At 48.3% G+C, this 27950-nt stretch overlaps 1 protein-coding gene across 2 annotated transcripts in view; it reads right to left on the bottom strand.

The window, feature by feature from the left end:
- Positions 1-27014, bottom strand: part of SRGAP3 (SLIT-ROBO Rho GTPase activating protein 3) — a 72178-nt gene extending 45164 nt beyond the window's left edge. For both annotated transcript variants that reach the window (XM_085072213.1, XM_085072214.1), the window contains exon 1: positions 26724-27014. In XM_085072213.1, coding sequence (XP_084928339.1) covers positions 26724-26790 — 67 coding nt within the window. In that variant the 5' untranslated portion in view covers positions 26791-27014. The remainder of the gene's footprint in view (positions 1-26723) is intronic.
- Between the last annotated feature and the right edge of the window lie 936 nt (positions 27015-27950).

Here is a 27950-nt window from a genome sequence, read left to right as displayed (position 1 = left end):
CCAACACCAGCCCCAGCGAGAGCACCTGGGCAGTGGAGAAAATCCCTGGCCTTGGCTGTAGCATCCTCCTGCTCCTTTTCCCACAGCCCTTGGCACCTCCCTGTTTCCCTGGGAACAGACACTTGTCCACTTGTAATTCACAGCCTGAACTGGTCACATCTGCTGCCACTTTTGTCTGACCATGAGCAGCACCGAGGGAGTAAATCTCATTTACTGTCCCTACACCCCATTATCTGGGCTATGCAGCACTGCACTGATCATGCTGATCAATGGGAAGGAGAATTTACAGGACTGAAAGTGGAGCAAGACCCCAGAAATGCCCATTAACAAGGGACTGCCAAGGGTTTGGGGTTGGTTTTGTTGTTTCGGGTTTGGATTTGGGTTTCTTTGTTTGTTTGGGAGGTTTTTGGTGTTATTTTAAAGACGGTCGACTCCAAACCTCCAGCATTCCAAGATCCCTGGCAATCCTCTGCCTTCCAAGTCTTCTGGAGAACCCCAACCTGCACCAGCCCCTTGTGCCAAACAGCCAGCATTTCTGCCCAAGTGAGCTCTGTCCCCAACTGCTTCCTAAGCAGGAACAGGAAGAGAAGGGGGAAGGCAGAACAACTGCCTTTGCTGAGTTTGTGCCTCTTCTGGTTTTGTCTGTTAAGAATACAAGGGATGCAAGAAAGCATTGAAAAGAAAGAGCCACACAGATCTGTGGTGTTTGTTCATGATTTAAAGAAGAGCAAAGGAAGCTTCACAAAAACAGATGGTGGCTTTTCCCCCAGAGAAAACAGTTCTTCTGACTGCCCTCCTGCACAGCCGGCATGAGCTCCAGATCCTTCATCTGTCCACTCCGCAGTGTGGAAATAGCACATGGGAGGAGGCACTGGGATCGGCTGAAGAAAGTCTTTTATGCACTGAAAGCCCTGAAATGATGTAACCAGAGCTCTGGGCTTGAGGCTATTAAGATGCAAAGGAGAAAGTATTCAAACTGGAAAAGAAAGAGCTGTACAAGAATGTGAATCCTGCCCTGAGCCACTGAGATGGAATAAAGAAGAAGATCATTAAACGGTTCACTTCAGCACCTCACATTCCTTAATCCAGGCATGGAAAGATTTCACAGATCATTAAAAGAGCAGAGCTTTGCAGACAGTTCCTAGAGCCAGCCCCATGTATCTGTGCAAGTTCCCTAACCTCTGTACAGCCCTAACAGGATCAAATATTATACACAAAAGTCAGATCAGATTACCCAGCAGTGCCTTCTGGCCTGAAAAATCTGTGTATTCATGGATCCACTGAACCAATTCTCTTCCAGAGTAATGCTTTACATGCATTAAAATATAGGATAATTCCTTCAAGAACTTTTCATCTCACATCTCAAAGCATCCTATAAATGGTAATCATATAAGCCTCAACATCTTCAAGAAGGAGGAATTACCAACATAATTTTTTAGATAGGATAAAACAAGTCTTTCCTTAGACATCTCTCCCATTGCTGTTTCCTACTGTGCCTTTCTGTAGTGGAGATAGGCCTGAACTTTGTTTCAAGGCCAAACTGCTCCCAGTCTAAGAGGGATGCAGAAAACTACAAGGAAAAATTAACTCCAAAGCAGTAGACTCAAGCTGAAGAGCCTGTAAAAATCATCAAGTCCAACAGCAGCAGTTGCCCAGTTTCTTTTATTTGCTTGATTTCATGTTCCTAAAAATATCATGGGCAACTGGCTCCCTAAAGCCTGTACCTGGCACAGCCAACTTCACACTGTGCCTCTAGACCAAAACCTCCTGTGCACCTCCAGGGTCTGATCCAGTTCCCTGCTGTGCCTCCAGACCAAATCCTCCTGTGCATTCCCAGAGCCTGATCATGCTTCAGTTGGAGCAAGTCCTCATCATCCAGAAATGCTCTTGTTCCGTGTCCTCTTGGCTAATTATCTTCACTGTGCTTTTTCAATTCCAGCACAAAGGACCAGGCCAAAGGCAAGTACAGGTGCTCTGCTCACTGCCCAGGTGCTGCCAGGGAATCAGCCGTGCTGCTTCCTTCAGAGCCTCTGCCTCAGGTATCAGCAAAACATCAGCCCAAGGCTGACACTGCTCTTCATTCCTCCTCCTTTCCCAGAAAAAGCACAATGTTGGTGACCAATGAGAGTACATCATCTGTCACCAGATGCAGCCAGCATGGAACTCACAAGGAAGCACAAAGGTAGGGGAGGAATTTCACCTGCCCAAGAACCAGCACAATTCTTCCCAATAGCTGCAACCTCAGCCTCAGCAGCGCCAGCACTTGGGGTGTTCCACGGTGAAGAAAGACCTGCAGAATCTCACTACTGCACTTCAGAAGGACCACGTGGGTATTCAGAAGGTAACGAATATGCAATAGAGAATCCAACAGCTGTGGGGAGACTGTCTCCAAAGGCCTTTCCATACCAGACAGGATCTAGCCCAATACTTCACAACCTCCTCATGAACTCATCACTTACTATAGACCTGGAGCAAGTTCCAGACTGCAGACTCTTAGCTTGAGGCTAACAATATGTTCCATGTTGGGATCACTGGGTTGTGCAGCTGACACCCACAAAGCAAAGATTATTGCTCTCTCTTGCTCCATTTCTTCAGTGTGATGTGATCATGTTCCTGACTTCTAACGGAGGGGAAATCAGCATAAAGTATGTTGTCTGCTCTCACCATCATCCCAAGCATCCCATTTATTAGCGGGTGCAGAACCAGATGGTTACAGATAAACAATACCAATGAAAACACAGAAATAGCCTGGTGTAGTACAAGAGTGTTAAATCCCCACCCAAAAATAAGAAAAGGCATTAAAGGTACTTGGGCAGCTCCAGGGGAAGTGAGTCAGCAGGCAAACGTAATCCATGTGCACCAGCATGCACAGCTTTTCCTGAAGCACCATCAAGACAGAAAGAGCTCCTGCAGCTACAGCTCTGCCTAAAATCAGCTGTCACTGCAGGTGTCCATCACTTCCAGAAAATAGCCCCTCAAATATTTCACTTGATTCCCTTGGTATGCACAGAGCAGAGTTGCTGCAGCACTGTCCCTGCAGGACTCTCCTGCCATGCTTGCCTTGTGTCACATGCACAAGGAAGACAAGGGCTAGATGTACACATTCCAGCATTCCTTCAGTCAAGGCACTGTTTAAAAAAAAAATTCTCTCCTTCCCTTCTGCTCCCACTCTGATGTGCAAAGTTCTCCAGTTCTTTGAATTCACACCCCCTGATACAAGGCAAAACTACAGGGCTTGCAGCTTGGCTGAAGTACCAGCCAGGTTAGGAACAGTCATTTAAAAACTGAAGTAACATGTCGTCCTGGCAGGGTGAGCAAATAAAGATTGTCATTTGTTTATTTATGTGACCTGTTACTGAGAGGCAGACCTAACCCTTGTTCAGATGTCCTCCACAGGGTCAGCTGGCACACGCCATGGCCTGACCCACCTGAGCCCCCTCAGCTGCCCACAGGTGTTGGGCAGGAGGCACCACAGGATGTCCCAGGGCAGCCCAAGCCCCTTGTGGAGTTTTGCAGCCATGCTTGAACCCTGGCTGTGGACACATCTGCCCCTCCTGTACACCACTGCTCCACGTTCCCCTGCCTTCAGCTGAGCCTGTGAGACTGCACTTTGCATCTACAGTAAACCAGAACTCCCATATTAATCACCTGCAGTGGCTTTATTCCAGCTGCTGGCTGTCAGCAGGAGTGCTTATCCATAAAGGCCACCCTGATGTACATCCACAGGCCCACGGGCTACTGTGGGGACAAGCTGGCCAAGCTCAGCAAAGAGCCCAGTCCTTTGCATGCCACAGAGCTGGTGTCTACCTCCTTCCTAGCTCCTTCCTGAGCAGATTGCTAATTGCTCCTGATTTTTGCTCTTCTAAAATAAGCTCAGACCGCAATCTGCATAGATGCTGCAGAAGGAGTAATGAACTGCCCGCCCACCTGAAATTCAGACTCGAGCAAAACACACAGGAGACAGAAGGATGGAATGAGCCACAGGCAACCCTCACCATGCCAACTGCCACTCCATTTGAGGACAGGGAGAGCACGGGGGACATGGGGACTGCTCCAAATAAAGCCATGGATTTCTACCTAAACTAAGAACTGAAAACAAAGACTAAATGGAAGCCCAGGAAACCCCATCACTGCATCACTCTGGCAAGTGGGGACAGCAGAGAGGAGCATGTCAGCAGGCACAGCCCCACAGAACTGTAAGAATGGAGAGGAATTAAAAAGTAAACCTGTCAGCCCCTGGTTTCTATCATTCATTTAAAAACTACATGGCTGCAGATATCCAAGGTGCAAAAGGAAGAAATTACATACACAACCCTCCCCACAAATAAACATCTCATGACTTTATCACCAGATAATCTTCAACAGTCAAAGCACATCAGAACATTATCTTGCCTTTAATCTGATTTGTCAGCTGTGACCATGCCACTTCCATGCACACCCCCCCACCTGCAGCATGCAGGCACTGCTTCCCTGCTTCTGTATCTCCCAAAAACACCACACAGAGACAGTTAACACAGACTTTGTTTTGAAACTCTATTAAATTAAGGGTTTGTTTACTGCTGTGAACTCTCCCTCCAGAGTGCTGGGAATACAGGTCCAAAAGCAACACCAGCACTGCTCCAGTGCAAGTGAAGCGTCCATACACCTGCATGAGCTCCTCCTGCAACACAAGTACAGCTCTAAATCCCCATTTCTGGTTTTTTTCTTCATCTAAGGGAGGACCTAAGAAAATCATCCATTTAACTCCAGACTAAGCATCTGGAGAGCACCTTGTAATTACCAGTTCTGGTTCTCTTCTCTCTGACAGCTTCTCAAAATACACATGGATCTCGGTACATCCCAGAGCCTCTCAGCTCCCTTCTCCCCTGGTGGCCCCCCAGCTGCAGCTGCTCCATCAGCTCCAGTCTTTATAGCCCCTCTCTGCTGAGTCACTACTGTTCCTGGCTTATTTAGCAGCTGCTTTAACTACGTTTGCTTTTGACAGTGTCACATTTACCACTCTCACTTGTAATTTTGACACTTTGCCCTTCCAAAACTGATACAGTAGAGATATCCACTGCCTCTCTCTGTGGATGGGGATCCCTCTCTGGGGATGTCCAGAATTTCTTCGCCTTCCACTTTCTTTCCTTGTCCCAACTTCAGGAGTTCAGAGGAATGGAACCTGGCTAAATCTGATAGAAAAACTATGAGTTTGGCAAGAGAGCTGAGATTACAGCACAGCCAGCTCAGGATGCCTGGTCTCTACACTGCTGCTCCCTACACTGAGCTCATGGGCAGCTTCTTCCCAGCTCTCCCCACGGGGAATCTTTCCATCTGGCCTTAGGGTGTTCATCCACACCATGCTATCATTGCCAACACTAACTCAGGCTAGTTGGAAAGAGATTAAAGCAAGCAATTGGAGACCTGTGTTACAAAGAGAGAGGACAGATTTGTCACAGGTTGGTATAAATAAGTTAAAACATAGAGGGGTTTAGGCAGCAGTAGTGCCTTACACACATCACCATCTTTGAATGTGCTACTGTTACCTACGAGGCTGTGTTCCACACAGAATTTATTTTACCCCAGCCTTCCCAAAGCCCCGTTTTGAAATGCTGAGTTTCTCTAAACAGGAATATTGAACTTCCCTTAGCCCTGAGATCCTCTCGAGGAGTCAATACCCTCGGGCAATTTTAGCACATTTTTAGGACAGGGTTTGACATTGCAACAGACTTATAAAAACACACGGAATTGACGCTCCCTGTGCACTCCCTGCAGTGACTCACAGCGACCCAAACCCCTCCAACCCAGCACCACACCTGCAGTCCCTCCAAAAACCATTCCCTTTCTCTGCTTGACCTGCATGACTAGAAAAGCTGCTTGTCCTTATTTGTCAGCCTAAGAGCGAAAAAGAAGAAAAATTACTTTTTAAAGTGTTTCTCCATCACTCCTGCATGTACAAAGCCCTTATTGACAGCTTGACAAAAATCTGGCAAAATGTCTTCCAAACGAATTTTAAAAAAATTTTCGAAGCACGAAGTTGTTACACAAGAACCTCACAGTTATGAAAATACCCACTGATATGACCTTAATAACAAGGACAAGTCAAGCTTAGCAAGAGGAGAACTTAATGGTCTTGATACTTGCTTTGTCCAAGTAGCCTGTGGGCTCAGTTACTTTAAACATCATTTCCCGAGCCTACATAATATATGTGCAATATGTTACACACTGGGAGCATTCCAAACACGTTATCTCTTCTGCTCTAACCTCCTGTGTTTTGAACTCATCAGCCACCATCTTACCCCCTTAAAATGGCCGAATATGCACAAGAGCTTCTCTGAGTGCAGCTGCCCAGCACAAGGCTCCACCTCACACCTCTGCCTGCTCCCATGGCAGAGTTCCCTTTGTGCTTCCCTCCGGTATCATTTACCCCGGGGAACAGCATCACAAAGGGGCTGCTCCCTTTCTCACGGGGAACTCAGCAGCTCCTTCAGAGGCACCTTTAACCTCTGCCTTTGAACCACCCATCACCACTCGCTTGGATGAACTCTGAAGAATAAGAGTCCCTTCGGCTCCTCCCGAGAGCCAGCCTTTCTTTCCTTGGCTTCATGTGTTATTCTCATTCTCTCCCACACATCTAACTGCCCATTTACATGATTCTGAACTTTGTTTAGCACCATCTTTTCACTCTGCTAGATCTGAACTGGAGCCTAAACCTCAACACCTCCCCACCCAACACTGTAAAATGCCTCTTCTTGCCTCTCAAGCAAGATGAGCAAACCAGGTGTGTGGACAGACAAAAGGCAGTCTGGGAAGGTGGAGATGGCTCTGTCCTTTTGCCATGCATGGGGGCAGGAGTCAGCCTCAGCGCATTTGGGGTTCACACCAGACCCCCTGTGCACAGCAGTGTTATCTTACACACACGTGGGACATGCTTCCTCCCTGCTCTGACACCATTTCTGCCCATCTTGGCACAAACCAGACAAATGTGCCCATGTGAACAGCTCACCATCAATGTTCAATAGCACCTCAGACTGAAATCCCCCCTGGAATGGTACCAACTGCTGCCAAGGGGTAAGCATGGCACAGTGCAAGGAATTCCTGAGGCCCCCGACAGGGGATCTCATGAGTTCAGACCCCAAAATGAAGGAAAACATTTGCAATCTTTGTTTCAAAGTATCTTTGCTACTGCACATGAATTCCTAATTTTATTATTACATCCTGCCATCAGTGCCAGGAACAAACAGAAGTCTCCAATCCTACAATAACTGTGCTCCTCCTTTAACACAAGCCTCTGGAAGTCCCACTCTATCACACAGATTCAGAAGGTGTCCTCATTCCAATCTGACTGCACAAAGCTGAAGCAGTGATGAACTTAGTGGCTCACTTATTTAGCCGAAAATAATGCACATGGAATGCGGAAGTGTATTAATGACATGCAGCAGAATCCACAGAGCCAGCCTGAGTAGCATCCCAGCTTCATATCTCCTGACACAACACATTATTCCAGACTAACTGAACTGACACCCAGCCCTCCCTGCTCATAAAGTGTGTAGCCAACCCCCTGCAAATGTTCCTCAATGGAGATTTCTTCTCAGTTACTAAAATTCTGGCAGTATCAGCAAAATAATCCAGGAGCTATATCTGGTACAACTCACTGGTGTTTGTTTTCTGTGCAAGAGCTATTCCTTATGTGAGACACTCCCAATGAGGGATGACTTGTGCTCACTACAAGCAGCCAATATTGACTGGAATCACACTGGGCTGTGGAGCTGTTCCTGCTGAGCAACGCCAGCTGATCCAACACTGGCACCAATCTGCACAGGAGCAGTTTCAAGCTCATTTGAAAAACAGAAGAATTCATCTCCCTGAATTGAGAAAACAAGGTTTTAATCACTGAAGCATGGCAAACACTAACCCTATATATGCTTGTTTCTCTCCTCTCCAATATGTGTATGACCACTGGAGCCCCATCTCCCCACTACTGCTCAGCCTATTCTCTGACCTGAACTGAATCCTGCCTTTCCCTTCACTAAGGATTACTCACTCCACATCTCTGTCTACCAAGGCACCCTTATTTCACCACATCACATTTGGCTTTCAGAGCAGCATCTGTAAGCCAGAGCAAAAGAACGCCTTGTGGTGTCAGTACCTTTAGGGCACGAGTCTCATGTGACACTAGGATTTTCACCTCCATTGCCTAGGTCAAAGTCAGAGAAAACTCATGATGATCTAGAGACAGTAACACTTCACGGCACCGCAAAGGTGTGTGACCCTCTAAATACACCCAAGATCTGACTGTACTGTCAAGACCTTCCCTCCTGCAAAAGAAACACACTGGCCCTGGCCATGAAGAAGACTCCAGTGCTCTTCCCCGTGGCCGAGGGCAGACAAGAATCTAATCTATTGTATCCTCAAAGCTTCATGTGTTCCCTGATAATAAAAGCACTTGAGAATTTCACCCTACCTGTGCAGAGACAGGCAAGGCGCTTGCAAATGGTGAAATTACCTACCATGTGGTTTTGTCTGCTTTCACGCTGTCTCCCCATAAGATGATGTTGCTCCCTTCTGAAGGGACACAGAAGTGAGACAAAGAGCATGTATGGACTTTTGAGGTAGGAAGCACATTGTGGCCTTTAGCCACAACCATCAAACTGAGTCCCAATTGCAATCTGAAGAGAAAAGCTGTCAGTGCCTTGACATGGTAAATTACATAAAATGCACCCTATTTCTTTTGTGTCATATCCTTTTGATGCATTATCATTCCCGCTCTTCTTGATTGCTTTTCAAAAGCCATCTAAATTAATGTGAATTGGTAAAGGGTAACTATTGCTATGAATAATCAGTGTATGCTAATAAATGCAAAAATAGGACAAAATGCTAAGTTTCACCAGCACTGACTGTTCCTATCAATGACAGTCCCCAATAAAGGGCACCTCTTCCACTGACAGAGGCACAGGGAGGACAGCTGTGTCCTTACTGCAGGAGTACAGACACAGAAGCACAGCTCCTGCTCTTCCTCTAAAGCACCATCTTGCCAAAGACTGGCTGGTGTGCTCTTAGCAAAATTCTACAGGAATCTATCTTAATAAAGATACAGCATTGTACTAAGAGAGGAAGAAGATATTACTAAGAGGAGGAAGACAAAGGCAGTATCACCAACACGAGGAAGCAAACAGGGGGTTGTACTTGTGTTTGTCATTGACTCTCAACGTGCTGCTTCACTGATGGCAGAGCTCAGTGCCAGCACACCTGAGGTCCCTCAGGCCAGGAGCAGCAAGGGCTAGAATCAGCTCAGCGCCCACCGAATGTGGCCCCACAGGCTGTGCCCCAGGCAAGCATCCCACATTTGTCACCTCCATTCAACTGTATTGACCTGAATGGCTTCACACAGCACGATTCAGGGGGCCTCCCGCACACTCGTGGGATTAAAAAACACACAAGAACAAGAAGAAACGTTTAAAGCCTTCTCAGCAACAGCAGGAAACTCCAAGTGAGAACTAAGATCCTGCTTAAAATAAATTGCACTTCAGAATTCTCTCTAAATTGCGTTTGCTGCCTCCTCAAAGTCACAGCATACATTCTGGCAACACATAGGGAAAGACATTAGTGAATTATAAGAAACATTTTAAACCTAGTTAGAGACCAGCCTACCATTATTTTATCAGTGTGCTTTTTAAGAAATGTAACCTGTAACAGTACAGTGAGTCTAAAAAGGGTATTTCCTCATCTTTTGGGAAAAAAAACACTTGCAGTCCTTGCTGAACTTCACGAGACTCCTGCTGCCAGTCTCTCGAAGCCTCTCGAGGTCCCTCTGAGCAGCAGCACTACCATCGGGTCCACTAGCCACACTCAGAACACACAGCAGCTTCCCTGAACACACCAGTCCAGCACTCCAGCTGGGGGATTGCCAGAGTGACTGCTTCACCTAGGATACAACTGGACTCTCAGAAAAATCGTGTGATTTCTCTGAAGCAATTTTCTCCTCAGAGAATCCCACTTCACAAGCACCAAGGAACACAAAGGAACAAGTCACCTCCTTTACGCAAAATAAAATTTCGTTTCAGTACTGGGGAAAAAAAAGTATTGAATCAGTTAATAGACTAACCAGGCAGGATGTCAGATCTCCCAGCACTGCAGGATTTTATCAACAGACTGGAAGAGCATTTGTCAAAGATGTCTGCTTTGAGAAGAAGATATACATCTAGAGAAGAGAGGCGCTAGTTAGGGAAGTTTTTTGGCTAAGCAACCTCTCTCCCAGAGGCAGGGGATGTCCCTGCCTTACTGCTCTCCCCAGTGCAGGGCAGCCAGGCCACATTGCACAGCTGCAGGGAAAGCCTAGCTGACTCATAGCCCTGGCAGGCCACAAAAATCCCCTTGCAAACACCCAAAAATCACACCTATTGGTACAAAAGGGGCACAGCTAAAGATGTTTTAGTGGAATACACATGGAACTTCTCCCAAGAGCCACGTGCTGCTCCTGGAGGGAGGAAGGGACATCGCATTCATCCGAGCACACAGAGCCACAGCAGCACTCGAGGCTTTGTCGTTTGATAGCCTTGGGCTCAATCCCTGTTTGGGAAAAATCACACAGAATGGGCTTTGGGGAACTAATGAAGGAAAACACCTTGGAGCTGAGGAAGGCACAGGATAGGGACAGATTGACCGGAAGGCAAAGTACAGGAAAGAAAACATCCAAAACCCTTACAAGTAATTGTGTATTTATAACATACTGGAACTTCTATGATCAAACTTGAGATTCATACTTACATTGTAATTTTTAGAATGTCAATTATGAATAAAATTACAATCACTTCAGTGAAAATATGGAAGGCCACACAGTAATATTTCCCTGAAACATTGTCTATATATTATGTGACCTATCTCTTATTAGGGATTAATTCCAAACTCAGTGGAATTAATTCAGTGAAAAAAATCTCCCTTTAACTTAAGAGTTTTTGATTCAAATGAACGCTGAATCTGAACAAAACAAAGCAGGTAAGTTATCCAAACTAAGCCATGTGTAAAGAACTCACCTAAATTTAGCTATAGATTTCATTAATAACTACAAGCAAACAAACTTTTTTAAAATTCACAGGGTTTATCCTAACAATTCTGCTGTAAATTTTAATGGATTATTTTCTCTCTCCCGCTCCAAAAAATGTCACAAGATGCCTTTGCTCATAAATTATATCCAATAAGTTACCTCCAGACAGGATATTTTATTGAGATAAGGAACAGCTGTATTACACAGAGCTATAATTATGTTTCAAGGAAAAAATCATCAATATGGAAGCATGATTTTTTATTTGGATTTAAAACTAGTGAACAAAAGCACCCTGAAAGCTCATGTTACCAGCCATGATTCGAGTTCTCTTTTCCTATCACTGCTCTGCTTTCCTTCTGCATTTCCTCCTCCTGCTTTGGCTGTACTCAGTGGTATATCCTTACATGACTGACTTTAAAGGAACCAAGAGAGGCTGGGGGGTTGCAGAACACACCTCTGCCAAGAGATTACCACCGAACTGCCACTCTGAACTGCAAACTATGTGAACCTATATTCACCATCTCGTCACTATAGTATTTTTCCTCATTTTTCAGCTATAAACTACTGTCTGATACCAGGAGAAAAAAAGGGGAGAAAAATCAAAAGGTTGTTACTTGTCATTAATGAATTTCAAAAAAATTCTTATTAAAAACCTGTTAACAGGCACAGGTAGCAGGCACTGCTGAGAACCAGGGAAACCATGGATTATAACACAAACACCAGTTTCAGCATGGTAACAGTCACCAATTAAAAAAGCCTAACACCAAAAGCCCACATTAATGTGGCACTAAAAATCTGAGCTAAGAGGTCAAAGAACGTTCAGAGATCAGGAGGTAAAAAGGGACTGTCCTACCTAATGCTCCCACTGCCAGACTAACTCACCCTTATGGAAAATCTTTGGTTACTATGGTGACAGGGAATCGAAAAACTTAGATCCATATAAACACAGGTTTTCATATGCAGATTGCAGTATTCTGTACTGCCAGTTAATCCCCATTTATGAATTTTCAGTTATTCAGCCAGCCAGAGAAAACGGAGTGATTATTCATAAAAATAAAAGTTAAAGTTCATTCCTAGATAAATCACAAACAAAAACAGGTCTGAATTTCTCTCATCAATTATTCACAATGACTAATTCACTCACCTCCAGTTACTCTCCAAAACCTAGCCATGCCAATCTCAATCACTTATTTTAAGTGGCAACTCTTCCCTGTTTCCCTCATGCTCAATTTGTTTACATATATATGTGTGTGTTTTCTCCCTTCTGTGGGCCACAGACACAGTAAACAAGGAACACAGGCTGTTAGTGAAGGCTTCTGAAATTCACTATATTCAGCTTTGAACTGCTGGCCCAAGGGTGAAATCAGAACTGACTCATAATGTCTCAGTTCTTTTTTAAGCTGCAACTGAACATTCATAGGAAAACGAAAATAGTTTGAAACAGTTTCAGCTACCAGATGTGATGGTTTTTATCTCCAATGCCCTGACACCAGCCATTCATTTTTCTCTTTTTTTGAGCCTTTTCAAAACTGAGTTCCAGGAACACACAGAAATCAGAGACTCGCACCCCAGGCACCTGCCACCTCCTCTTGCCTACAGGAACCTTATCCTGAGACTATAGCTTTCAAGGAGGAATCTAGTCCTGCCTCAATTATCAAACAGGTTTCTGGAAGAACAGGTATCTGCCAACTCCCCTCGGGTGGGGATCCAGCAATCCAGGCTCCCAAAGCTGTTGGGCACGGAACACACATCCATGCGGTACCCAGCACCAGCCCCTTCCAAACAATCCAGGTTTCCAGCTTCCCAGCTCCAACACGTGTGTGTGCATCCTCCTGCAAACACAGCAACTCTGTGAGCAGGACAGAGAGCTCACCCACCCTGTGTGGTGCCAGATGCACTGGTGCTCCGTGGAGCTGCTCTGCAGCCGCTGTACCAGCACCTCCATCGCATTGCTCACTCCACATGGGCTGCACAGCGCCCTGGCTGGGCCAGGATACAGCATGCAGTGCTTTATCTCTGGTTTACACAGCATTTGTTATTTTAATCATTAATTCCCTCTGTCATACAAAGAACACCCATGCAGCAAAGCACTGCGCGGCTCCAGGCACTGCCGGCACGGGAACCCTTCAGTAACTCAGCAGCAGCAGTCATGGCCTCACACTGCTCTGGCAGCACTATCAGGCAATCCATGACCAGATGGATGTATTTGTAAATAAGGCAGATCAGTTTTGTCAGGTTGTAATTGGTTTTAGAACAAGCAATTCCCACAATCACAAACAACAATTAAAGAGCACAGAGCCCCACAGAGCAACAAGGAGCGGACAGCACAGAGGGACAATAGCAAGGGGAGCAATGGCAGTGCCATCGAAGACACACGGATGGCTTCATCCCAGGACAAGCCTAACAATGCAGGAGAATGGGAAAGCTCAGCAGCACTGTCAGGGTGATTCCAGAATTAGAGCCTCTTCCAGATCAGAGAGGTGTGGTGCCCATTGAAGCTGCAACTGGAGCCCAGCTAACACCTTGGTGATTCAGAGCCTGCAAAGACCAGCTGTCCTTCTGTCCTGGCCAGTCGTTTGGATGCCAGCTGACAAAGAGCAGCTAAGCTACTGGGAAACTTGAGACTCTTCACACAAAGACTGGGGACAAGAAGTTCTTCCCAACAGACTCTGGACACGTGCAGTCTGGCGAAGACCCCAAGAAAGTGAAAGAAGATCTCTTCTTTCTTCCAAAGGTGTAGTGCCACCATGAATTGCTGCAGGCTCAGCAGGTAGCTTGGTGGCCATAAATGTCTTTTTCATTGTCATTGTGATGTACACCACAGACAAGGACACTGCAGCAAACTCACAATGGCAATGTGACCAGCCTTCACATAAATTCTTGGCACACTGACAAGACTACATGCACCAGGAACCAGCAGGGTAGCCAGGGTTTGCACCCAGCTCTCACACAGCTCTCCCTAGGGAAATCCTAGGGAGAGAAGCCATGACCAACCACCACTAAATGCCCAATGAAAGTTTAATTCTGAAGTTATTCTTTGGCTTTGTGACCTGCAAAATTACTTCCTTCCATCCAGAGCTTTAAGAAAGGTACACCACCTGCTCCAGGGTCCTCTCTCATGCAACACAGATGTCTCCTCACTGCCCTGAACAGGCATTTAAAAGCAGTAGGCAGCTATGTCAACAACACAGTCCCAGGCATGCAGGAGTACACACTGTGTGATTAGGAAGAGAGGCAGAGTGTGTATTTCTTTTTTCCTCTTCTTCCCACTCCCCCTTAGTTCAGAGCTGACCTCTCTCATGGAACAGATTATTGTTATTTCAACAGTGCATCTCACACTGCCACCCTGCAGAACAACAACTACATGAGTACTCTTTGTAATGGTTTCACTTCCAGGGTTTTATAATATGACATCTTCACTTACAATATGTTTACTTAGTACTTCTTTATGGATTTTAGCAAGAGTAGGTCAAGAGCGCACAAGCAGGAAAAAACATGTAGAAAAAAAACGCTTTTAAAACCGTGAATCGCTCAGAACACAATCCAGCAAGGATGTTAAAAGAAAAAATGCTTTGGAAGAACCTACAGAGAGTCTGATTCCCAGGTTACTGGGTCTATTCTGAACTAAAAGTATTTTCTGCCACACTTCCTCAGGCTCTTCCTGAACTATTTGAATAATCCAATTACAGTGGAGATCCTGATTTCAAGCCTCATTTATTACCAGAGTAGAAGTACCATTCACTTTAGTGGTAAAAAAGAACAGGGCAATAGGAAATTCCCTACAAAACATCTAATGTATTTAATGGAAAGTAAAATCAAGAATGACTAAAGGAAAAGCTGGCAAAATATAAGAGTTTCTGTCTGTGACTGTAAAAGCTTCTTTCAAGAGCTCCAAGCAGGACGTCACCCTTGCACTGGGTGCAGCACAGAACACACAAACCTCACACCCTCAACAGGGCACTCACAGGCCATCTTCTGCAGGATGACCTCGACAATGAGTCCAGCTTCTCCATCTCTCCCTGGGTAATGCTCAGCCCCATCCAGAGACAGTTCATGTTCCCCAAGATGTGACATGATGAATGGTTTTGTTCCCAGGGCGAGGTGGGCTCTCCTCAGTATTTCTGTGCAACACCTTAGGAACCAACATTTCCCCATCCACAACGGCTGCAAGCTCAGGGTGCAGCCTGCTCTCTCTCCTGGAGCTGCAGTACATCTCCAGGCAAAGGTCCATCGGGGCTCACACTGCTGGGGGAGGATCACACCCACCTGCAGGCCCTGCAGGGTCCCACACATCAGGCAGAGGTAAGGATCCCTCTGCTGCTCCTGTTCCCAAGCACTGCCCTCCCTCCCGAGCCTCCGTGCTGCTGCCTCATCCCGCCTGCCTCTTGGAAGCGCTGGGAAAATACAACCATTAATACTCTTAACCGTTTTGAAGCTATTACACGGGTATTTACAGACATGCTAGTGTAACTTAATCCAGTGGCCTCTCAGAGTGTTGCTTCAATGCTGCAGGTGAAACTCTAACATATCCAGCCAGTTGTGTGTACTCTGCACAGGGAAATTTGTTTTCTGATCTCTCCAGCAATCACATTCCACCCTGAAGCATGATACTCACTTGTGCTGGCCTCAGCATGCTTCACTGTACATAATATTGATGGTAAAAGTACACAGCCCTTTGGAAAATATGCCCACTTTGGAAGAAAAATAGCCATTAGGCAACACAGCAAAACAAAAGCACTGCACAGTACTGCAGCCTGTACTGGCAGAGTGTGACTGCACTGAGAGGCAACATGCAAACACCTTCCTGCTGAGCAAGGAACACCCAATGGCACACACCTTACTGCTGAGGTCCTCAACATGACAACCAACAATGATTTTTGCCTACAGGAAGGGACATCCCAAAGACAGAGTTTGCCTGACAGGTCCTGTGGACAGGCTTCAGCCACTGCAGGATGAACTGCAAGGTGAAGGATCACCATAACTCTTTCCTAATGCTGCAACATGCACAGCATGATCCCTCATGGGAGCAGGGATTTTGGCACATGATGTCAAGGGCATGAAGCACAACAGGCCATAGTCCATGGGAGACGTGCCACCCATTCACAAGGACTTGCTTAAACCCACAGTGCCATGGTTGACAGCGGCTGAGCAAATTTTCAAACTAAACTCGCTCTCTCTCTGCTAGAGCAGGACATTCCCACTCCTTAAGGGTCATTTAGTGCTTCCAGAGGAATCAGCACACTCTCCCAAAAATCAGAGGAACAAGAACAGCTCCAAGAACAGCTCCCATTTTCTTAGAAGGCTCAATATATCTTCATCAACTGGGGTCCTATCTCCTTCCAGTGGAAGTCACTACTGGTCAGTGGTCCACAGCAACCTTCCAGAGACATCATTGAACAGACATCCCCAGCCAGCTCACAAGGTCCAGAGACCCAGCTCCACAGTGACCACAGTGGAGCATCAGCATCAGTCTGGAGTGACTAATCAGCTTTTGAGGGCAGGCAGGAGCAGTAGATGGGGATTTTAAGAAAAAGCTAAATATACTCTCTGATGTTGGCAGGATAATCTTGCCGGCAGTGTTTCCTCCTGCACTAACTGAGCAGCTGAACACAGCATTTTTCGCACCTTTTCCATCTAGTCCTGAGCCACAGCCCACTGATCCACACTGCATTCCACTCCAGGGCAACAATCCCAAACAGACTTATCTGCACAAGGCTTTGCCTCCTGACCATCACTCTCTGGTAATGCAGCTCCCATCTTCAAGCTCTCCTGCAGCTTCAGTCCTGCTATGCTGCCAACACTGCAAACTGGCAGCAGGATTTCTTTCTCTCCAGCTCAGATACAAGTCCGTATCTTTAACATTTCCAACACTAACAAGCTGTCTTGAATGAAACATCATTTAGGCTTTTTCTGAAGATCAACTACCCTCTTTTCACGCAGAGAAAATCTTCAATTGCCCCTGAAGCTTTGCCAACACAAAAGCTTTAGGCTGCCACATCGACAGTCTGATCTCTTGTCCTTTCTCTTCCATGAGTTCCATAATCTCAATGATTGAAGCATCATGAGAGTCAAATTTCCATGAAGCAAAAAAAAAAAGAGCAGAGATTTAAATACAGGCTTCTTACCAAACCCAGTCCATTTAGAATCATTAGGTCACTAGGGCTGGACAGCCAGTGCTACCTATTGCACCAGGCTCTGAGCCAGAGCTTTTAAACTGACAGTGATGTTCCAAAGCACTTGCTGTGTGAGTTCCCTTGGATCCCAGCTGCCAGCAGTAAGGTTACACACATGGAAAGTTTCTGGAACGCATTCAGCTGATCTGGGTACCCAGCTTGCACCATACAGTACAGCAAAATTCCAGCACCTTGGGCAGAGAAACATTTTCACTCCTTACCAATACTTATGTTACTCCCATGAAGCAACTACTGATTTATCAGCACATTTGACAGAGAGAAAACCTTTGCACACACACAAGGCCAGCAACCTAAAATTATCAATCTGATGATCTCAAACTTAGAAATCTGTTCTTGAGGTCATCATCTCCTCTTAAAGTTCCAAATGCAAGTCCTCTCAGGCTCTCACCATGCCACAGAATGCACCTGGAGACCAAAAGCAACACTTCAAACAAACAAAGCAGGAAGACCACAAACGACTCTTCAAACAAACAAAGCAGCAACACTACAGCAGCAAGAAGAAAATGGATCTTAGGGGCTCTGTCATGGTGAAGATGAAGCCATTGCTTCAGCAAGTCCTTTACAGGGCCTCCTACTGCAGTCCTGCTGAGTGCAACACTGCTCCACAAAGTTAGACCAACATAGGGAGAAAAGCCATGGAAAATCAGATTCCCTTCTCCCATAACGGGAATCATTGAAGTCAGCTCTCCGTCTCCTGAACTCTGGTCATTTACACAGGTCTGTATCCTATTCTCTTCTTAAATATTTACTCTTAAAATACAAGCCCAAGGAAAACAGCACCTAGCCTAACCCTATCACTACAGCTCACTTTTCTGTCCCCAGCAGTAACTAAAGCATAAACCACATGGATAAAATCCCTGCCCTGGAGGGCTGCAGCCCTGAGCATTCCCATGAGTAGCAAGATGAACAGGATCCCAAAGGGCTGCACTCCCTCTCCTCTCCTCTACCTGAGGTGGGACATCAGGGTCGCTCAATGAAGGAGCAGCCTCTGCTCCTCTCCCAGCTGATACATACACTGAGACCATTTAACTGCACAGTCCTTCTAGAAGCAAGTTCCTCAGCTGTCCTGCACATCTGCCATTGCTACAAGATGGAGCAATATTTTACAGAGCTACTTTGGGAAGCCAGACACATTCTAGTGACTGCCATCTCTTGCCACAGACACAACTGTTCCTCCCAAAGGCTGAGGTGAAAAAATTGGAGGTATTTTTCCCCTCTTCAAAACTATTCTCCAATTCCAAAGGCAAGCAGAGCGATTGATACTAATGCAAATTCTTCTCAGAAGCTGCCGGACACAGTGCAGCTGTGTGGTTTTCCCAAACACTGCAGTTCCCAGACCAAAACCTGCAGCACCACACAGAGAACCTCCTTCAACATCAGCTGAGCTTCATAGCCAGGAAAGGACATTTGGAAAGCTAATAGAAACACTTCTGGGATTGTTCAAGACAGCTCAACGGCACAAGACAGGTAAGCAAGAGACTCTTGACAGCAGCAGCTTTCTCCCAGTTTCCAGCCCCCTGGTCCCCCAATCCCTCCCAGACCAGAGGTTGCCAAACTGGGGAAACCCACACTGGTACAGACAGACAGACATACCACTACTCCACAGCCATGCCCCAACAGCCACATGAACACCAGCCCAGGGCACTGCTGCTGCTCCCCTCTGATAAAACTGTGCCCGCAGAGCTGAATTTGGGGACCCACCTCCAGAAGAGGCTGGGAAGCACCAACTTCCACACTGGAATTACGCCACCACACCTTTCTTGTGTATCTTTGTAGGTAAGACAAAGGGGAATATATAAATTAAGGAAGAGGATTTAAAACCACTCCCTCCCTACCATGGCCATCCTACAAGCTGTCTCCTCACTGCTGAGTAACAACAACCCTAGGAGAAATAGCACAACCCTGGGATAAATAGCAGGGCTGTATGTCCCCAGCCTGGCAGGCAAGGGCTGTTGCACTGTCATGGGGCCATTTCTCACATGAACTCTAAAGCCAAGCCGCTGGCAAATCACAGACATCAAACAATCCTGCAGCACCCTAGCAGTGACAAACACACAGCCCCATCACACCGACTGGGTCAAGTCCAGGAACACACCACAGCCGTGTGAACTCCCTCAGTAATTTTATTTTGATACTCCATTTCCTCTCTTAAAATTGCATGTTGTAATACACTGTTTAGTGGCTGCCTCCACCCAAACCACTACAACTGCCTTCCAGAAAGAAAAGGGAGTCTAAAATAAGTTATATCAGGCCAGTTTGTCAGGGAAAAGTTTACAAATCAGGCTCTTGAAGATGTAAACAGCTTAAAGTGCATCCAATAACCACAGGCCCAGAGCAGGAGCACGGGGCATGGGCTGGCAGCCCTAAGGAGGTCAGCAGTGACAGGTACAACACATAATCACCCCATCACCCCACAGGCTCTCACTGTTCACCCATCTCCATGTCCTCAGTCACTGCTCCGGCACACACCAGCAATACACAGAGCTGGCACACACACCACATTAGTTATTAGTAAGGAAAATTCACCTTTTCAGGAGCAGGGTTTGCTAGCAGCTCAGCAAAAGCCTCCTGGGATTAAACCAATAGTCAGGACTAAAGAGTCATCCAGGTTGTAAGAAAGGGGAGATTACTTCATGCCAGTTTTGCTGGAGAGTGACTGAGAAACATGCCTGCACATGCCACTGAACCCTCTGCAGCCCTGAGCCCAAGCCAGATGTTACCTGTGTGAGCTGTCCCATCACCTGGCAGGAGCACAGGTACCTCCCAAGTTGGTAACAGCAATTTGGAGGTGACTGCTGCTGCCGCCATGGGTGGTAGCTTGACAATCAGCTACTGAAACCAAGCCAAACCCAGGCAGGAGAAAATCTAAGAGCTCAAGGGAAAGGGTTTCCTCCCATCTTCCACAGGCCAGCAAAGTGGAGAGTAAATCCTGCTCCTACAGCGTTTGAAACTGCACACAGAACTTAAAACATTACACCTGGAAGAGGGTTATAAATATCTATTAAGCACCTGAAGCACGTTTGGTGTCGCACTCTCACAGCCCTTAAAACTCTTCACCTGGAACCAGGACTAGTTATAGGCCACGAATAAGTGTAAGTGTTGTAAGAGGGTTTTACTGTTATCAGGTGCAGAGGTAGACTGACAAATAATGACAGCTGCACACCCAGGCATCTGCCAGTGATCAGGAAAGAACACAGCTAGGCTTACAGGATCAAAATACCCTTTTTTTGTATCTAAATCACCTCAGAGCATGGCAGGACCCCAGCTCCTGCCACCAGATCCCTGCCCTGGGACAAGCCACAACCCCAGACACATTGCCCAGCATTTCTGACCTCTGGTCATGCAGGCAAGCAAGAGGAGCTGCTGAGGATGGATGAAGCTGTTGCAGGCAGTGTCCCCTGGCCGTCTGTGTGACCCATGCAAACCTGCTCCTGAGCCCAGGGGAGCCCCAAACCCAGGGCAGGTGCTCAGGGACACAACGCAAAGTCAGCCCCCAAAACAGAGGACAGCCCTAAGGAGGGCTCGTCAGCTCCACACACCTCCAAGCACAGCTGGATTTCATTTTCTTAGCACATTAAAAGAAGTCACCTTAACAAAAGAAAAATGAACCAACATCTGACTGCCAGGCCTGCAGCCTCCCCGTGGGATATGCAGGCTCTGCCCAGGGCCATCAGCTGCAGGAACAGCCACTGGCTTCCATTGTACACAGATGTTCCCATGTGAACCTGAGGGTTTTAAGCAGCACGGCTGCTAAACACACCTTTGCACCGTCCTGATGGTCAGACCACCCTAATGAGCTTCAATCCAGAGCTCCAGCTTCCTCTCCCTCTGCACAGCAGGAGACACACAACCCCCCAGTCCATGATCCCCCTGTGTGGGAGACAAAGGCCAGCATGGCAGAGGGAGCCAGAGGCCCACACTGGCAGAGGCCAGTCCTGCAAGAGGCTCATGGCATTGCCCTTGGCCACTCTCTTTGCTGGCTTGTCCTTTGGGAGGAGCACACTGGTCTCTGGTCCACCCCACCAGCAGTTGCACAGAGCTGGTGGTGGTCAGTAACACACAGGAGCTGCTGACTCAGCTGAACCATCCTAGCCTCTGCCAAAGCTCTCAGGACTTGCACTTTGCAGGAAACATCTGATAGATTCAATTTGTTTCCATTAGAAACTGAAGATTAATCTTTTATTAGGAATCGTATCTATACTCCCTGCTATCCCTGCACATGGCCTGCCCGGCACCTGCACACAGAGGGCTCTGTAAAACCCGGCTGCCAGGGCCACGGAGGAAGCACAGCACAGAAGGGAATGGTAACAACAAATAAACCTAGATGGGAACCAACCAAACTTGGAGCGGTTTGGAGCAGTGTGGAGCAGTTCTCCTAAAGTCTCACAGCAGAAACTCAGTCAGATTCATCAGGATCTGCTACCTGCTGCAGACAGCTCCACCAAGGCCGGCTGAGCTATGCCCAGCACACTGGGTGCCCTCGGGTCACACTTCCCCACATTTTGTTAAACACAACAATTAAGCCAACAGACATTTTCTATCTGTTTCTGTGATTAATACTGAGCAGTTTCCCACCAGCCCCCACAAAAGGGTGCAACCTCCTCTCTTGCCCAGAACCATTTTATTGAGCGAGCTGTCAAATTCGAGCCTTGATGCCTCTCCTAGTTGGGAAGCAAAGCTTCCCCCACTGAGCAAAACACCATCCTAGAAAATTATTTGGCATGGGAATTTTCCCAACATTTTCTGAGCAAAGTGGAAAAAGATCAAGAGATAGGGAAAGAGACTAGATACAAAAAGAAGGGATGAATCTACTGCAATAGAAGAATTCAAAGGAAGCTAATGGTCAATGAGAAATTAACGTAAACCTTACAAAAATGGGAAAGAACACATTTATTTTCTTTGGCCCCAAGTATGTAAACCTTTTTGATGTTTTTATAGGCTAAATCCATCAAACTCTAGTTTTATTATCAATTTACACAGCAACTAAGAGTCCCAGAAGTCAAGGAATCATCCCTTTGCCACTATGCAGCCAGATGCACCATCTGGAGAGTCCCATATCCAGGATCACATAGGATCATGTCACCTGCCAGCCACACGACACAAGATGCTACTGCCTCACAGCAGTCTTCCGGCCAACAGCAGCCAGAGGGATCATACAGGGACCTGCGTTTTGCCAGGGTTAAGGCAAAACTGCAGGAAGCAATATGAAATTAAACAGCCAATCAACACAATGCCCAATTTTCTGCAAGATTTTCAATGCTGGACCATAGGTGGTTGCATTTGCATAATTAAAATTGGTTCATTTTGCTGCATTAAAGCCACAGATCAGGCATGTGGCCATTAAGAGGGAGATACATTTATTTAGATTTCTGGCCAGATAGACCAATTAAAACTGTACATCTGAAAACACGCACTTTAAATTGTGCATCCAAGGATCTTCTGTGTTCTGTATTCTGCAGGCAGCTGTCATGTGGCAGTTGTAAATCTGCAGCCGTATCACCATTGGTGTTTATTTTTAATGCCACCTCTCTTGTCTGCAAGGCTAAGGCAAATAAGAAAACCTGCCTCCTAGAAGTATTGTAAGTATTTTCTTTCTGGTACCCTCAGGCAAGCATCTCCTGCCAGTGCTGGGACCAGCTCTCCCCTCTCCCAACAGCTGGAGGGTGCAGAGCAGCAGCAGAAGGGAAGGACAGACCCACAGATAACAGACAGAAGAGACCACGCCGTGGGATGGAGCCTGCCAGCACTGCATGTGTGCAGGAGAGGTGAGCAAGAAAGAGGTCTCCATGCACGGGCAGATGACAAACACTGTGCAGAGCTGCAAGAACAGCGCCTGCAGCAGCCGCGGACAGCAGCCATCGCTTATTCCCACTGTCAAAAGCAGAAGTGGCACCGACCCAGAGCCTCATGCACTCTGCAGCACTGCCAACCCCCTGTCACCAGCCATCATCCCCCAGCCTTCTCTGAGACACCCGGGAACTGTGCAGCAGGGCACTCAAGCAGACCCGCAAGCACCCCACACACCCCCACTATCTTTTCCAAGCATTTTCAAGACAACTCCTTCCCACCATAAGAGGAGCAGATACCATTCTCAAGGGAAGGAAGGAAGATACAGAGCCATCAGGGCCCATAAATCACCCTGTGCATGAAGATAATTCCCCAGTTAACCCTCTTCCTCCCAGTCTCACTCCCCACACAGAGTGTGGGCTCCTTGACTGCTGTACTGGAGGCTGCAGCCCCCAGAACACAGCAGGTGGGGCAGGGCTCAGTTCCCACACTGCAGCTACTGACATACCATCCCCAAACCATCCCAGCCTTTGCTCTGCTTCCCAGCATCTGGAGTTAGAGGCTTCAGCAAAACTTTCCTGAAATCAGTCTAAGTAACTTTTTCCCCCCTCCATGTCATTCCATGTGTCTTGTCAGCTTCTCTAGCACCGAAGTTTTACACACCCGAGGCACTGCTGGAAGATCATTACCTCACCCAGCACTGGCTGACACCTCACAGCAGCAGCACCCTGCCCAATTCCAATCCACTCTGACATCATCTTCAAATGCATTTCCAGTGCAGCTTTGTTGGAGTTAATTCCCTTACATCCATGCTGACATACACCCTGGAGCTCACCTGCAGGGTTTTCCACCTTTCTCCAGTTCATTTTCCTGTCCACGCCATGGGAACAAGTACTGTGCTGTGTTCAGATTCTAGACCCATCCTCTGTAATATGACATCTCTTCTTCAAATTTTTATCTGTTATTATCTTCATATTCCAGCGTTTCTGTACCAACACTTCTGTTGTTAGTCCCCTTTCTGCCACTCCCCTTCTTACTTATCCCTTTTTCTCTTCCACTTCAGATTTTCTCTGGAGGTTTGGGCATCTGTCTCCACCAGGATAGCAAGGGGTTAGATATGAATAGCACAGTGACTCAATCCTTGAAGAAACTAAAGAGGATATCTGGGATAATGAGGTAGCCTACATCAAATCCTTCAGTCAAACCAGGAGAGACCAGACTCTGCAGAAGGGGAGCACAAGTGAAGGTGGGTGTTCATGGTCACTGTCACAGCCTCAGAGAAGCTTTAGATGATCACAAACCCTGGCCCATGTCAGGCTGGCACACTCGACACACAACTGAGCACAGAAAAGACCTGCTCTTTCTGCAGTGCATCCTCACCCACCAGCCCTCCGTGGGTCCCTATAAATGCGATGACCAACTGCTGTATTGTCACCAAACCAGCCTGCTCAACCACGTTTGCTTCCATTGCTCCTATTTAGTGAGGAAGCACAGGCTACAGCAGAGCTCCACACTAATCCCTCTGGAGTTGGTTATTTTATCCTCCTCCAGCAGTTTAGCAAGGTGGAAGTTCAGAACCACCCTGGTCCCCATAGAGAGGTGACAGTGAGTGACAGCTATCAGGTCATAGCTGTGAGCACTAAAGTCTCTGCAGCTCAGCATGATCACCCAAAACCACCCTTGTCCTGTGACAGACCCAATGTGCCCAGGGATGCAGCTGCCACCTCCTCAAAGGCAGCAGGCAGGCAGCACACAGGGGAGGTGGGGGTCTGACTCTGTCCACCTCTCCCCATCTACAGGCACAGTCACACCCTGTTCATGTGACAATTAGCCTTTATTCAGGTGAAAACGCAGACCAAGTACTCCATATCAGGAATCAGACATTTCTGAAAGTGCAATTATGCACAGAACAGTATCAAGGAAATTATTACTGGCCCATCAGCAAACTGTCTGCATTACAGCTGCCCAAAACGTGATCACTGTGGTGTAATGTAACACCCTCACACATACTCCAACATTAACTGCCTCACATATGGAAACCATGAGGCTACAGCCTAGAATCATCATGGCACATGAGTATCAGAAAAAACCCTGGAGACGTCCACAGCAAATCTTTTGGAGCAGCTCAGAACTAGTCCTGCCCCCAGTGACCCCTCTGCACCCCGAGCATGCAAGAAGCAGGAACCACCTGGCCCAGGACATCTTTGAGAATAACATGAAACCACGGGACAGTCTCTGGGAACAAATGCAAATCCCCTCTCATAAAACGAACAATACCACAGGCTAAAAGAATATTTCATCTGCTTAACTGCAGGGTGCAATAACATCAATTTGCCCAAATTACACACAAGCAGAAAGGTAATTGGCACTGAGCAGGGCGTGTTGTGACTGTTCCATCACTCTTCGAGGCCAGCTACAAAAGACTGAAATGCAAGAAAGTAAACAATGGCATGAAACCAACAGCCAGCCCCTTCCCATGAATCCCTCCCTCTGGCATCGCACTGCCGCAGTTAGGCAGAGACTTTTCCAAGCGGAGTCTGTGCAGACCAGCCATCACCCAGCTGAGCTGAGAGCTGGAGAAAAATGGAAGCTCTGGAGTTTGCACAAGCACAAGTTAATCTGCAGAAAAGCTACTTCACATTTTTAATTAACCACGTCCTAGCCTTAAACATAATGAAGTGATGAACGCACATCCATATAAAACAACTGAGCAAAGGGTGAGTGGAGCTGGTTTTATATAATAGCAGGAGGACTGAAGGAGGCAATGCAAGGAAAAGGCATGAGGTAAGCAGCTAAGTATCCACCAGCTGGAGATGGGAAAAGGAATTTTCATCAGCTAACAGAATTAGCAATTATTGCAATAAGAAGTAGATTTATGAAGTTATTAAAAAATGTCCATTAATATAGTTTGCTACCAACATGAAAATCCCTGGGTGTGCAGTAGACAGAAGGTTACACTGGCTCATTTCCCTCTGCTTCCAACCCGCTCAGCCCTTCAATGGGCTGCAGAGCTGCCATGTGTCACAGGGTACCAACTTTCCTTCATAACAAGAATTAACTTGGAGCCTGGGATTTGATGCTTAGTGGTCTCAATAGACAAAACCTCTAGTTTTTTTCCTCTCCAACACTCAAGAATGCAGCGGCTGCCGCACAGCTCCGCACCCCGCACCAGTACCAACACTTGCATAATAATGACTGCGGGCCTGGAGGCGAGGGGCCGGAGCACGAAGGCGAACTTCCTTACATAAGGACCGCAGGATCGATGCGCTCCCCACCGGGAGGCCGCGGGCAGCGCTCCCGACACCGCACAGCCCCGGGGCTCCCTCCGCCGCCGATCCCGCTCCCCTCGCTCCCCGCGGGCGGGCGCTGCCCAGGTGGGCGCGGAGCACTGCCCGCACGCTGCCCGCGGAGGGCGATCCCGGCCAGCGTCGCTCCGGGGGCTGAGCGACCTCTGCCCATCACCGCCGCTCCGCACGCCGAGTCCCCGCACGGGGACGGCACCGGCGCCCGCAGCGCACACCGGGCAAGGCCGGGACTCCCCGCCGGCGCCTCCGCGGGGCCGGGGCTCCAGCGCCCGGGGCTCCAGCGGCCGGCGGTGCCGCAGCGCGGGAGGGGCGGGGGGCGGCGGCGCAGCCCCCACGGCCACAGCCGGCCCGTCCCCGCCCCGCCCCACACACAAAGGCGGCCGCGCCGCGCCGCGCACCGGCCCCGCTCCGCACCTTTGACCTGCGCCTCGTAGTCGGCGATGATCTCTTTGTCCTTCTTGAACTTGCCCTGCGCTGACATGGTGCGGGAGGGCGCGGGCCCCGCCGGGAACGCCGCCCGCCGCGCTCCGCCGCCGCCTCACCCGGCCGCGGCCCCGCCGCCGCCAGCGGCCGCCGTCATTGGCGGCGCCGGGGACACCGCGCACCGCGGGGACACCGCGCACCGCCCGCGCCGCCGGGAGCGGAGCGGAGCGGAGCGGAGCGTGGCAGGGCAGGGCAGGGCCGGGCCGAGCCGAGCCGAGCCGAGCCGAACGCAGCCGCTCCCGCCGCCGGCCGAGGCGGGGCCCTGGCGCCGCTCCCGCGCTCAGGTTGCGCGCGGGGCGGGGCGGGGCGTCCCCGAGCCCCTTCCCCGCCCCGGCTCCGCCCCGGCTCGGCTCGGCTCGGCCCCGGCTCGGCTCGGCTCGGCTCGGCTCGGCTCAGCCGTGCTCCGGCACCGCCGGTACCGTGGGGTGCAGATCGCCCCGGTTCCGCCCCGGGGGCGGGATCTGCCGCTGTCTCCGCATGTTCCCCTCCCGAAGCGGCCCCTCCGCAGCCCGAGGCTCCGGCACCATCCGGACGCCGCTAGGACAGCGCGGGTGCATTGGAGCAGATTTGTCACTTTTTGTTAAAATGAGGGAAGAAAGGAGTAATTTTCGTTCCAGCAGAAGCAACAACAGTGCTTAAGGCTCTTTTCTAGGGGTCCTAGTTGAGCAATTGGACCCCAATGCCATGAAATCTCACACACTTGCCACCCGCTATCCAGCGGCACATCCGAGCCCTCGGGCAGGCGATGCGCGGACTCAGCCTCTGCACATCCACAATCCACTGAGTGGGTCCTCTGTCCGGCCCAGGCTACGCTCCCATCACTGCTCCACACAATGGAGTCCTTTATGGGTGTCTTGTGAGGAGTGAATTCAGGGAGATTTGATGATTCACAGTTACTCTGCCAATTTAAAAAAATAACCCCAGCCCATTACACAAATAATTTACCTAGTGCAAGCAGACGGCACAGACGAGCATTCTGCATCCCAGTGGCTGTGGAAAGGCCTGGGGAGGAGGGACACAAAGCAAGCCCTTCCAGGGAAGCTCAGCCACTGCAGAACTTGAGGCCCAGGGTCAGAGCTGAGCAGTGTTACTTCAACTCCAGATGGACCAAGGGGTTCAGAGCCTCAGGTAAGGCACAAACTGAATTAAAGCCATGCT

Source organism: Lichenostomus cassidix, chromosome 12 (assembly GCF_008360975.1).
Source record: "Lichenostomus cassidix isolate B80296 chromosome 12, HeHo_3.0, whole genome shotgun sequence".
Taxonomy (NCBI): Eukaryota; Metazoa; Chordata; class Aves; order Passeriformes; family Meliphagidae; genus Lichenostomus; species Lichenostomus cassidix.
This window is presented reverse-complemented; position numbering and strand designations above follow the sequence as displayed.